The 14528-nt window shown below is 40.5% G+C and overlaps 1 protein-coding gene across 1 annotated transcript; it reads right to left on the reverse strand.

The window, feature by feature from the left end:
* On the reverse strand, window positions 1-6064 carry LOC135989720 (photoreceptor outer segment membrane glycoprotein 2). The gene is made up of 3 exons (XM_065636748.1): window positions 5484-6064; window positions 1338-1584; window positions 1-267 (listed from the first exon to the last, which is right to left on the reverse strand). Exons 1-3 carry the CDS (start codon window positions 6062-6064, stop codon window positions 1-3), a joined length of 1095 nt encoding a protein of 364 aa, XP_065492820.1.
* Window positions 6065-14528: the final 8464 nt, after the last annotated feature.

Consider the following 14528-nt stretch of genomic DNA (forward strand, 5'->3'; position numbering starts at 1 on the left):
CTAGCTAGCTGCTGGGATACATTTTGTCGTGACATTGGATTTGCCACAGTCTGTGTTTTGAACATCAATGTTGGGGTCGTTCATGCCTGAGACAGTGGAGATCTGGTTGGCTTTGCCGAGGTTCTTAATGATATTGATGTTGTATTTGGCAGTTTCCACAAAGCTGTTTTCTAGTAACCAACCGTCTGATTCACCCTCCAGATCTCCCAGCAGAAGGACATTCCTCATGGCTGTTTGTAGGTACCGGACACCAATAAGGACAGAGAGCTGTAAGAAACAGTTAATGGTTAAACAATTTAAACTACAGCCTCAATCCTACCACTAAATCAGCATTCTGACTTGTGTATTTACAGGGCTAATAATTAATATTGAGTAAAGCAGAAAAATTCTTTATCCCAGTGATTCATCCAACCACTCTCCCAATCACATTTTTTAGAAAGAAAAATACCAGGGAGAGATTGATTGATTCTCTTTCCATTCTTCAGGTAGCATTCCCACTTGCATATTATTAGCACGTAAATACCTAGAATTATTCAGGAACACTGCAGCCTCAGAGACTACAACTAATTGATGTAGAATGGATGATCAATTAATAGAACCATCAGTCACTAGGAAAAAAAATTAAATTGTAGTCTGTTAGTTTCTGTAGATTTTTTTTTTCCACTGACCCTGATTAAGTTGGTATTTCTTCCAAGGAGTTTAATCATTCATATGTAAGCCAGATGTGTCCTACATGCCAACGCATTCAAATTAAGAAGGATGGCCTATAGTACTGGCTCAAGTATAAGTTTGGGAAAAGCCCCACTTCCATAGTCTAATCTACATCTAGCAAGGTATGCCATGTTTGCAAGTACTGCCTCTATGGTGAAGCTATGTCATGCAAAAAGGAGGCTTCGAGATCTTAAAACGTACACTCCATTTTTACTACAAATAATTGTATTCAGCCAAAGGTCTGCTCACATTTTGTGTATTCTGTGTTAAAACTGACTTAAAGCAACCGCCTCATTTCCTTGCGGTTGTGTCACTGCATGGATCACCCTGCATCTGATCCCATAAATGCTTAAGCGAAGGCAATATGCCATAGTCTGCTGAAAAAGTTCTGTAAGTGTGCAGAATTATATAACTCATTTCTAATAGTTCTCATCATCAATTACATTTGCTTCCGCGCTGGGGACTTTGAGAAAGTTGTCCGGACTAAAGGAAGACTTTGTTCAAGTGCCTATGGACTTACAGCAGATACTGAGGCACCTCCCATATGTCACACCGTGGTTGTTTCCCATCCTAGAGAGCAGGAAGTCTCTGATGAACCTGACACAGACCATTTTTATGAGACGTACCTCAAACAACCAGATAAGCAACGCTGTAATCCCAATGGATCTCATGATAGCAGTGTAGTAATCCAGCAGGGCCTCTCTGCACCCCTTCACCCAGACGTTGAGCTCCTCGGTCAGAAAATCGTAGTTGTAGTGAGCGCTGTTGTTCGTCAGCTGGTACTGGATGCAGGGCCGGGGGGAGCTCGGGTTGCAGCAGCTGAAGGGCACCCCGTCCACCAGGAACTTCCCGTCAACGTTGCTCTTCAGACGGCTGCAACAGGACAGAAAGTTTGGGCATGAGATATCTGGTACAGGCAGCAGAGGGTGGCTGTGATTATTATAAAAGGATGTAATGGAAGTCTGCTGCAACTTGGCCTCTCCTGTTAACAAAGGGAAAATGGGAATATGCATATTTCCAACTAGAAAAGTTGCTCGCTACAGGAAAACCAAGTTTTTCATCTGCTGTATTAAGTGTGGTATCAGTACGTTATCTCACATGGTTCACGGTGCTGTGCGTGCAAGATGTGGATTCAGTGTTCACAGAGATGTTGCCTTTTCAGGTATCTTTGTGCTAAAAATACTAAAGACAATTTCTGAACTTGTTTGTCTTGGAATTCTTACAAAAGCTATGGCTCTAGAAATCCTGTGTTTCACTACTTCTGGATTGATTTTCAACATAAGCATTCCTTAAGAGAGAACCTGACACAGGAACAGCTTGGCACGCCGCAGGAATCACTGGAAATTGTCCACCGGCATTTCATCATCGTACCCACATGCACTGGCTGGGACAGCACGCGTTTTGAGACTAATTCATACGGGAGCTTCTACTTCTTGTAACTACACTTTTTGTAACTTTTGAAACTACTTGTATTAATTGTTAGAAGTTATTCCTTTCCTTCCCCTATAAAATCAGGAGAAAAACAAGTAGGAAAAGAAGAAAGATAAAGAAATAGGAGGGAAGAAAAAAACCCAGGATGGAAAGAGCACACGGCCTCAGATTGACCATGAGTTTTTGGAACAGTTAAACAAATCCTTGACATCCATTTTCCTTGTATTACCCGCTCTTTAGCTAGCGCGTTCTTGGGAGGACTTCTGTTTCCAAGTACGCTCTTCAGTGAAATAGATTTTCCAGAAACTGGAGAGTATATAATGTGATGAGAGATGCTGTCACACTCTGGGGCAGTAGCCTCTAAGCATGTATGTATTGTCGTGCTCATTGCAAAAAGCTTATTTCTTGAGAGAGCCCCCCCGGTGAGAACCCCGGCCTGTTTTAATGAAGCCCAAGCCCTGCAGCCTTTGTTAGGGAGCCAGAATACATGAAAGATGACTTTCTTTTAGATATCCAGCTTTCACCATTTGCTAATAGTAGAATTTTTAATATTTTCCAAAGCTAATCCTCATTTATTGACTTTTACAAATAATATTTTCCTGTTCCACTACGGATGATCTAAATTAAAGAGAAGGGAGTCATCACAAGAAGCTCCTCAGGTGAAGAGAAGCAGCAGAAACTCTGCTGTTCAATGTTCTTTTTCGGGACTAAATGTGTCCTTCAAAATAAACATAAGCTGCTGGGAAACTCCTCAGTATTTGTGGCTGTGCTGGGATGGCAAAATAATTGCTTCCATTTTATTGCTGTGGGCCTTCTAAATACAACCTGCACTTTTTTTTTTTTTTCCCCCTTTGGCAGGAGGTGGAGTGGTGGTGATGCATTTTGTTTTGTTCAACTTTCTGTCAAAAATCTCTCTCTCAAAGATCTTACCAGATACATCAGAAGTTCATATGCCTTCTCCCACCTAGCAGCGGGTTAGGCATGGACTCCTCTCCATTTTAAAGTCTAGCTCTTCCCTTTGTGGCCATTGTCCCGGTAATGACAACAGGACAAAACCAATGCAAAAGAACCCAAATAATCCGCTGAAAGCAGACTGGAGTGAGCCAGCAGGGTAAGTGGCACAGGCCAAGCCACTCGCTGGGAGGAGAATGAGGAGGGAGCCAGAGAGGAACAATGGGGAAGGATCGAGTGTGGGAGGAGAAGAGAAACCTCCCCAAGGGAGAAGAGGACGGCTGGCACGTTGTGAAAGGGAAGCTCTGACCCACGCCAGCAAAGTGCCCTGTGTATTTCAGTGACATACCCAAGTACAGTACAAAATGGTTAAAATACAATCTCTTAAACTAGGTCCTTAAGCTTTTCTTTTGATCCCAAGCATCAATTTAATCATTTTTTTTCTTCCTGCCACATGTTATAAAGAGGAATCTTCTTTCTACTGCCAACGGGATCCATTTCCAGACATGGGTCATGTCCCCCCGCTATCGCCTTTCCGCTGCTACTGGCAAACTAAATAATGATGTATCTTGGTACTGTTAGAAGTCCTCAGTACAGAGTTGAGGGAGTGAGACATTCACTGCTATTTGTTGTTGTAAATCAAAGTTGTTACGGTATTGTATAGCAAAACTTGCTTTTGAGACTATAAAAAGATGATTTTTACCCAACCCAAGCAACAATATAATTGTACTGCTGTAACCTGCCCCATCCTCTCGCTGTTCCCGTTGATTCATTTCTTCTCACATTGTGGTGCTGGCAACAGAGATATCAAAGTGAGGGGAGGGAAGAGGATTGTCAAGAAAGGCGAAAAGTTCTGTTTTGCAAAGGTTACGTGTGAGTTGACAGTATGTCCTTTGCCTCTTAATGAACCAAGAATTGACTGACATACAGTACAAGATGAAACTAAGAAAAATCTTTGGCTCCTTCTCCATCCCTTCTGAACACCATCAGCTGGACTTTGCTTCTAACTATTTCATATCAAATGTGTCATTACCATATTTTTGGAGATCATAGGATAATTTGGTTATACAGCATCAACTTGAGATTCTAGTAATCAAGATAGAATTTTCCAGTTTATATACAGTAAAATAAATTCTGCTGCATAATTACTTCCCTCACATGCATTTCACTGGCATCTTCTGTCTACGTGGGGCAAAAACTGACTATAACAAAAACTATTTTCAAAGTAATGGCAGAGCACAAGTGACCCTGCAGAAGGAAACAGAGTTTAGCTAAGACTCTGAGTAAAACAATACTGTTCCTGTGTGTCTCACAGAAATATGTATTTTACTTTTGTCCTTGCAATAAGATACTATTCTTAAGTTCTTCTGGACCATCTTTGTTGTCTTGTCACTTTTCAGTGCAGAACCAGGATTTAAAGCACCTCTTGGGTCAGCCTGCTCTGTGCCACCGCTGCTTTCCACCTTCTCTCTCGAGAACACTTGTTCTAAAGCTTGATTTCTTTCCACAGCCAACTGCTTCACACATGCTGATGCCCTCTTGTCCATATTCTCCCAGGTCCTGTCTTCTGCTATATATGCAGCTCTGTATATTTGCTTTGCTGTCATGGCAGCTTCACATTGCAAATTCTGTGACAATAAGATCTTTGGCCTCCCTTAATCTGGCTTTGTTGTCACTGATTTTTGAGCTCAACAAAACAGAACACTTGACAAATGCCAGTCAAGCTTTTTGTGTTTGTCTTTCCCAGGAGCAGCACAGAGCTACATTGCTCTGATCAGCGAAGACTCTTTTTCAGCTTCAGAAGAATTGCTACATATCAGATTGTCTACTTTTTTCTTTTTAATAGTTAGCTTTTCTATTGTCTGTAAGAATTACCAGATTCTTCTTTTTGAGCATATAACTTCACAACTGCTAAATCATGTGAAGCACCAAACCAAATTTTTTTTCCAAGGGTTTTTATCCTCCTTTTTGATGCAGTGTACCTGGTGTTGGCAGTTTCTCACATGTGAACATGTAGATTTGAACCTGGGTTTGCAAAGTCTAATATCTTGAAGGAGAAAGATCTTTCAGTGTTTAGGATTGACTGTGCAGTGTATTCATTGTACAATCCTTTTTTCTTTCCATTATCAGCTCACGCGTTGAAATTTTCAGGTAGCTAATTCATCACGTTAAGAAAGGAAAGATACATCTTTGTTTTGCTTAGCATCCCTAAAAAGCTAACAAAAGACAACTTTTGATTGTGCATATAGTCAGCATATGTTGTGAGTTATGTGGTCATTCTACAGTTTTTTGATTAGGGGACAAAGGTCTAGTAAAAATTAGTATCTACTTTGCATTCTTGATTGAGTTTTTCTCCTAGAATTTTTTTGTTATGACTAGTAAATACTTACTCCAGAACTTCCTTGGAAGCCATATTCAGATAACGAGCAGACACCCACTGGATTTCAAACCAGTCTCTAAAGCCATTGTTTCCACAGCATTGGAATCCAATTTGTAACATATCCACTGTTTTCTTTAAGAAACATCGTCCAGGTATGTCCGTGTCCTTGTAGAACTTAATGGCATCCCTCAGTCCCAGATAGAGAGACTCCTCCAGCTCATTCCTCATGGTATAGCACATCAGAGCACCCACCAGGATGCAGAAGGTAAAACAGAAGGTACATACGATGTATGGCAGCATAACTAGTTTCCATCGAGAGAACTTGTTGGCATCTGAGCAGTCATAGCAGATCTTGCCGCCCAGAAAGTTGATGATGCATGCTATGACCCCGACAGAGATCAGCATGTTGGGGAGAGAGTTGACGTCCCCTTTTGCCATCACTTCGTTGCGCTTCTTGATCTCTATTTTCAGAAAGAGGCCGAGACTGAAGAGAATGATCCCACTCACTACGGAAACCCAGTTGAGGATCCATAAGATCTGAGCCAGTTTGTCCCTTCTAGTTTTGGTGAATTTTACTTTGAGGACAGCCATAGTCCGATCAGTGTTAGGAAGAGAAGCGTAGGTCAAGGGAAGCTCGTAAGCTGATTAGGAGCATGTATCCGAGGCATGCAGCAGAAGTCTGGAGAAGAGAGAGGGGGAGAGATTACTGTCTGTTTGACTTGGTATTTATAGAGACTACAGAAAACTCCCTGTACAGCCTCACGCACTCTGAGACCTGCCAAGGGAGTGCCCCTGTGAAATTCATTGCTTGCATTTTATACAATGTGAATTGCTTAAAAAAAAAAAAAAAAATTTCTAAGGACTGACTGAAGCAATTACAACAAGTGAACAGTAGAACCAATAAGCTCTAAATTCCTATAGATTTTTGCCAAGAGCAAGTTTCTGAGCAGATTTTCTGATGTCTAGAAGTGAGCTGATGTGGTGTCTATCCCTCTAGAAGACTCTAGTGCCTTTCCCTTCTACTTGTTGCCTGTATTTTCTTGATGATTCTAGGGATTTATAGTTCTTAGATTACTGTGCCATGGTCAGATTTGCATTCAAAAGTTGAACAAGCAGGACAAACCAGCAGATACATACAGCATAATCACATAAGTATTATTCCACAGGAAAAAAGCCCCCATGAAAATAGCACCAAAACCACAGGATCTTATGGGGATTTTTAATCATTTCATCAATTATGTGCAGCAAAACATGATTTTGGTAGCAAAAAGCAGTTTTATTCCTACACTTATCCTACTAGGATGTCATCAATCTTGCAAAAACTGACTGTGCTTATCTGCACACACAAATGTTCAACAACTTGTTAAACTATTAATGACTGTGTTGGTTTTCTAAACAATATTATCAACATTTTCTTAACTTTTAAGTGCTATATTACTGGTGAACACACCATCCCCCACTGCATTTTTCCACTTGATCTGCCATAAAAGCACCACCATTTTTATGTGAAGTAACATACCACTCTACCAAAAAAAGCAGAACATCCTCACAACTTAATCAGCAGTTTGAGATGCTCTGTTTCTTTCTCTACATGATTGCCCTTTCTTCCTTTCTGAAAGTTCTTATTAAAAAACAGGTTTTGGAATAGCATGATGTATTAAATGAGGCGTATTTAATCCTTAGGGAATCACTGTTACTGCCTTAACCTCTGCTCCTGCAGCTGAAGTTTGTTCTTTCTCCTTGTCCTGACAGCTCTGACAATCGCTCCTCATTCCAACCCTCCTGCCACCTGTAGACTGGTTTTCTTTCCAAGTCCCCCATATTCTGGTCAGAATCCTTAACTTTATTCCTGGTTACACTTTCTGCAATAACCTTGACTTCTTCACTGCCCATTGGAACTGCTTCCACTCTCCTGGTTGAAGAAAACTCTGCAGCCCAAGGGATACCACAATATTTTTTTGAAGGGGAACCATTTGAAAAATGACAGGAAACTATTCACGTGTTTAGTAATTTCTACCTTGTGTATTTTTTTAGCTTGTTTTTGATACACCTGCTCCTGGGTTATTAAAAGACCTTTAATAACTTACCATGTGATCTACAGGTTCTGTTGTTTTTCTCTCCAAAGATCAGAATGATGGGCATAAAATATATTGAGAGACTTCCCCCGTCCTGAGCTTCAGATCTGATATTTCAGAGATTCACAGCCAAAGGAGGACTTCAGTGTTTCAAGGTCTGTCTTCTCCCCAGCTATTAGTGGATCTAAGAAAAGACACCAGCTTTCCCAGCACTTTTAACCTTCCTACTCTGCAACACTACTCACTTCTCCTTTGCGCCTCTCCAGTTCTATCACAATCACAGGCAGAAAGCAGCTGATAACATCCAAGATCTAAAACGTGTTAGAGTTGGAGGCAATGTGTTTTCGGTGTACGTGATGTGGATGCAGAATGATGCTGCAGTACCTCAGCGTCAAACCATGAACTTTTACTCTTCTTCAGTGCTTCCGATGCTTTGTGATCGCCTTTCCTCAATACATACAACATATTTTGAGCTCTTCTTTCTTTCCTCCCCAAAAACCTGTTCTCAGCATGGTCTTGTACTAATTCAGTAATTTTCATTGGAGTGACCTTTATGTTATACAACTCTGTATTTATATGGTTATACAGTCATCTAATTCCACTAATACAATTGCATTTGTAAACAGTAAAACATAATCCTTTAAATTTGGTGAAATGGAGAAGCATAAGCAGCTTTATTAATGTATAATTATTTTTAAGCTAGTGGGCTCTGCTACTTAACTTCATCTGAGTAAAATTGGTATCAGCTAAAATGGCATGAAAACCACGTGTAGACAAGCCATACAGAAGTGGGGCTTCACCCACTCCCTGAAGGATCCACAGCTGCAAGGAAGCTTAACGTGGGGTAAGCAGATTGTCGTAGAGTTTAAAAAGGTAACGGGATCCCAGCATCTTCATCTGTGTATGTCAGAAGGAATCAACTGTATTTGTTCCAGTCATATCAGGATACGGTCAGATATCTTAATGCATTAGAATATTAAAACATTTTAATGCCTGTGACCATTGCATTTGTTTTGTCCTGCATTTAGAAAGGAAACTAATTCCCCTCAAAACTATTCATCTCTGTGTATCTTTTGCACAATACACAGAATAGCGTGCAAAAAAAAAAATTCTTTTCCCTACCAGTCTTGTTTCCAAAGGTGTTGAGGCCAGCAGCTTTCTGACTTTAAAAACAGGGTCCTAATTTTAATTAATGTTAAAGCTGATTATCAGTTATGGTTAAATATTGATTGTGATCATAATGTGATAATCATATCAATGATCATGATGAAATTCTGATTATTGATAGGCACCTCTGTACAAACAAGTCCAGAGAACAGTCACTTATAAAATGACAACACTTTATTCACACCATTCTTCTCTGGTATCCTTCAGACCTCATTTAAAAGGATCATGCGCTGCTGGCACAGACTTAAACCTCCATATGAATTCAGCTGACAGCCTGTCTGCTAAGCCCGAAGACGGCATCTTTGATCGCTTCACCACTTAAGCAGTTCATGACTTGAACTTAAATAGCTGCAGACAGCTGCTGCAAATAGCTTCATTTGCCCCCGATACTCAGGTCTCAGATCTCACGACAGAGAGAATCTGTTGTGAAATTTCCTCCCTGCTGATGCGCAGTTCACGTTCAATGGCCAGTGTACTAGAATGCATCACACACTGTTCATTTCTATGAAATACACGTATGTATTTGCAAAATGCCTCTGTACTTCTAGGCACACATATAGTTACAATGTCACTGAGAACACCCTACCTGCCGAACATCTTTGCTTTAACATTTGAAACGAAGTTGTAAACAGTTTTACCTTTATTTATAATTCATCTACTCAAGCAGCATTGTTGATTTTGGAAGATGTAAATTTGAGAGTTTCTATCATATTCAAGCCATAAAGAAATTTGAAGCTGAATTCCATAAGCAGGAAAACATTCAATCTTGTGTGGCTATTCTGATATAGTTCCATTCCCCATTTTCAGATGCCTAAAGTTAAAAAAAATGAAAAATCTATGTGCAAGAGCAACCCTCCTAGTAAGTCCCTGCCCCCAGTAATTCTCCTATGATATTGCCAGCTTCCTTGGTGCAATTTTAATACTGTTATAAGACCAGATTTCATGGAATATTCACACTCAGCCACCAGAGGTGCCCACACCACAGTCCTCCAGCGGTACAAGATCTGCTATTTCACACGAGCCACACTGCCAGGGAAAGTGGGGAATGGCTGGCTGGTGCAGAGCAGTGACCACTTGTTGACTGACCCCGGCTGTCACTGAAATACCTGAGATTGCACAAAGGATCTTTGGGACAACTGTGCTTCTCCTGAAACTTTGAGTGCATCAAGCCTGGGACAGAGGAACAGCTTACCTATTCTGTTCCTGACGAATTAGTCTATCGGAAACACCAAGCAGAAATGGTCTAGTATTCCCAGCTTCTGCATGGATATTTCTCAAGATAATTTTTTCCTATACTAACAGTTTATTGAATTTATTTTAGATAATGAGAAGACTCTCTTTCTATCAATACTCCATAATCTTATACTTTCCCTAACTGTTCAATGAAGAATTTAATATATTTATTAGCATAAGATGTATTGCAACATGCATGCTGCCATGTAGTAGTATTTTTTGAGCGTCATGAAAAAAGTTCTTCCAGCCGAAAGAATTGAAGCGTTCAGATATGAGCTAAAAGTGTCATTGTCTTGTTCTGCAAGATGTATATTTTCTTCTCCAAATTAAATGTGCCAGTGGGCTCCTATAAAACCACAAATGCCCCTAGTAGCTCAGCAGAATGAACACCTCTATCAAAGTTCTTAGAAAAACCTCACCATTGCACACGAGCCACTCGGAGATTCTGAAGCGTACAGACACAGACATTTTTTCCTCAGCTATGGGAGAGCAAGCTGGATTTTGTTCTGTAAAGGGAGAAATATTTATTTCAACAGAAGATGCCAAAAAAATGTGGAAATCTCTCCCATATTAGATACTGTTCTCAAGCTTTCCTTGTCTAACTCTCTTCAAACACAGTTTCCATCCACATACTGTAGCTTTTTGCTTTCAAGGTGCCATTTACCTCTTCCTCTGCTATCAAACTCCTCTGACTACATAGAAAAAGACACAGCACAGCCATTTATTTGTTTATAAAATTTACCTATTAGGCACAAATCGTCCAAAGAAATTTCACTTGCAATTTTGTCATAAACAAACCACATTTATCTCACCAATTTCACTAAAATCCGTAATTTTAACTAAACACACATTCCTATCTGTAACATCGTAAAAGAAACCACTAACCTGCTTCAGACAACTGAACAAGATCTCAAAACTAGTAACTTACTGCGTACAAGGGAGAAAATACCTGGATCGGGCATCCTGAGGAGGAATAAGTACTGATTTCCTGATGTCTGTGTAGTTCTTCTGTCTTTACACTGACTCACTGACGGAGATAGAGAAAAAGTCTTCAACTCTCCTGCCTGTGCTAATCTCTCCCTCATCTCTAATCGTAGCTAAGAGATTTATTTCAAGGTTCTTATGCCACCAGCTTAAATACCACAAAACAGGCCAGTTAACTGAGAGTGAAGTGAGATCTCACTGACAAAATGGATTTATAGTAATTTCTTTTACCTTTTTATCCCCCAGAGGTTTGGGCTAGTAAGCAAAAGAGACTGTTCTTCAGTACTCTTTACTGTCTTCATTAGTTCTTAATTTGTTCTTAACAATAAATATAGGTCCAAGAGAGAAAAGAATGAGAATAATGAAACTTTGTGCTTCTGCGGGAAGGGAAAATCTATCTTGGGCAATGATAATTTACATTCACTATTATGTGCCTTACCCATCATTCTATATTTTGTTGCTTTGGATGGAATTCTCTGTCCTTTGTGTATTGACTGTGACTGTGTCCAAGAAAGAAATTCAAGTAACCAAGAGCTATTGGATCATCCTGTATGACTCACAGTAGATTCTGCTTCTGGAAGCTTTCCAGGTTCAGGAACAATCTAGTAGAAACCCGCATCCTAGACTCTTTAAAGCTTTGTCCCAAGCCAGAAGCAAAAGCATTTTGGCATTTCTGAGCCCAGCATGTAGTGATTTGTGGGATGGACATGGCTGGGTTGAACTGGCAACAGTAGTGGCAACAAACTGAGTCTGCAGCAATGCCTGATCAAGACGTGGTGATGTTAGCACCAGAACTGAATCGCTAAGCAGGGCCAGGTTTGGTCTACAGGACCCACAGCACATCAGCAGAGCAGAGAGAGCTCAGTGAGCACACACAACTGACTGCAAGGGACCCTGCGCCAGGGACTGTAATGTGTATGAATATTCTCAGCAGCATAAACTGTCTTTGCCCAGTTAATGATGAGCAGTAAACTGATACCATGATATTACTGTGATTCGAACTGTGTACTGTGGCAATATGCCCGCTCCCCTCATTTATGGTCTCATGCTTTTGTAAAGACAGACACCCCTCTGCATGCATCAGTATTATCACACTGTCAGGGAAAGGTGAAAGATTAGTTATCAGTGCAACTCAGTCTGCCAAAGTCCTCAGAAAAGCAGAGACTGGAATATCTGACTACAATATTCTAAGAAGAAAAAACAATTAAGACTTGTTCATTTGCCAGAAGTCATTTCATACATTACTGTGTGGAAGAGGGAGACTCACAATTGCCTCCACGGGGTGAAAAATCCCAAGGACGTGTTCCGACAGGATAAAGTCATATAGTGAAATTCCCTCCCTCTTCAGTTTTTCTGATACAGTCAAACTCATAGCATTCATTCTGAAAGCCCCATCCAACAATGCATCATCTAGTACTGTATGGCAAACTTATACAGAGCCGCTTCCTTGATGTATGGGGCGTCCCTTGAACCACACACAGGCTCAATGTGCCTTTTGCTGGCAACTTCAATTCAGAAAAATGTAATTCACCATACCTTCACCTTTTTAAAGAAAATACCTGAAGCAGGGCTTCCAGCTTTCTATCTTGCTTATGTGCTGATGTATAGCACATCCAGGAAACTTCAGACCAAGAGCATATGTGATACATCCAGGACCTGTTGGACCTACTGCATATGGACCACACAAATGCTTGCATATGATCAAATACATCCCAACTGCACTGAATTAGTCCCGTGCACATGGATCATTCATGCTTTGGACTTGCTGTACTTGTGCAGACCACAAGGAACATGTTAGATCTGTTCCAATGCATACATCTGTGTAGAGATCAACTCTATGGAGCATATTCAACAGGTATAATACTTTCTTTGTGGACAGCACGAGTACACAAATGTACATATTTGCCTGGGATTTTTGAGTTATTGCTTGCCTGGGATGTGATGTATTAGAAATCCTCGGCTAACGTCTGAAGTCCTTTTCTACACCCAGAAAAAGTTCATGTGTGAAAACCGACCACATCGGTGGAACTCCAAACATTCGTTATCCCTGAGTATTAGAAAATGTCATTGCCTCAGATACCTACTACTAGAAAAGTGCACCTTCCCTACTGTTGCTTTGCAATATAAACCCAGTACTTGCATGCATGAAAGAAAGCAAGCAGAAGATGGCAGTGCTGCTGTACGTAGTTTTTTTCTACGAAGCAAAGTAAGAAGCTTTCTTTTATATGTGTTGGAGAGATGAGAGGTCACTCACACAGCTAGTGGAAGCTCAGGAATGCATCATTGTAAGAAATAACTTTAATCCAATCTTAATGCAATCAGAGGTCGACGCTACCTGTAGTTTTTGTTCTGTCTCATACCGGGAAATTATTTCAGCTGCAAAGTGAATATTACAAGTTGAGTTATTCAGAAATGAGTTTTGTTTTATGGCAATCTATAACTAACCATGATGCATTTTCTTACAGACCTGCTGGAAGCCTGGACACCAAGACCATAACGACAGAGCAGCATTTTGTAACTCAGCAGGAGCGGCTGCACGCGTGGGTCTGCCATCTATCACCCAGCAGCATGGAAAGAAAACATTCACTTTCGTCCGAACCACGGAGATAGCTGTGCTGGTGCTCTGGATCTGAAAGAGGTAAATTTAATAAATGTTTGGCCAATTACTTATCTGTTTAGTACCATTCATATAGAAGTCCAGAAGCAAGGACAGATGTGTTATGAATTGGCCTAATTAAACAGCTAGTTGGGATGATGCATGCTGCAAAATTTTATTTCACATCTAGTTTCCAAAAATTCATGTTCTGTTTTTATATTTGGATTGCTTTGTATGTCATCTTACATTTGATGCAAACAATAACTAATGATAAGAGATTTCAGAGTAATGGACTAAAACTGGAGGCACTCAGTAAGTCTGATACAAGCAGGTACTATACGATCTTTAACATGTCAGTGCTTCAGAGGGAGAGTCCCTATTCAGGAAGAGATTGTCACTGATATGTGGGGAGAGGGTATGAAAAGAGGAATTCAAACAATCTGCCTTTTTTGGCTTTTGTAAAGTTGTGAACTACATGGTAGATGCTGAGGGGCATAAGTTATTAGGCAAATAGAAGCAACTGTGTCTCTCAATTACACTTTCGAACTTTTAGGAAGGAAGCATCATGGTATTTAGACGATTATGGTTGTTTTAGTTAGATGAAGATACCTAATTTAAATCCCAACATCTGAAATTCTTACAGAATTGCAGCGTTGGCAGAGGGAATGTCAAAACTCAAAGGCAAGAGAAAATGAGGATAGGCAGTAAGTTAAAAGAGCCCAGTTTGTACATTAGAAAGCCACAAAGCCCCAGCTGGCAACTAAGCACCACGCAGCTGCTTGGTCACTCTCTTCCAGTTGGATGTGGGAGAAAATCAGAAAAGTAAAAGTAAGAAAACTCATGGGTTGAGATAAAGACAGTTTAAAAAGTAAAGCAAAAGCCACGCACGCAGCCAAAGCAAAACAAGGAATTAATTCATCACTTCCCATGGGCAGGCAGGTGTTCAGCTACCTCCAGGAAAGCTGGGCTCCACCGTGCATAACAGTTACGTGGGAAGACA

This window comes from Caloenas nicobarica, chromosome 5, assembly GCF_036013445.1.
Source record: "Caloenas nicobarica isolate bCalNic1 chromosome 5, bCalNic1.hap1, whole genome shotgun sequence".
NCBI classification, from domain to species: domain Eukaryota; kingdom Metazoa; phylum Chordata; class Aves; order Columbiformes; family Columbidae; genus Caloenas; species Caloenas nicobarica.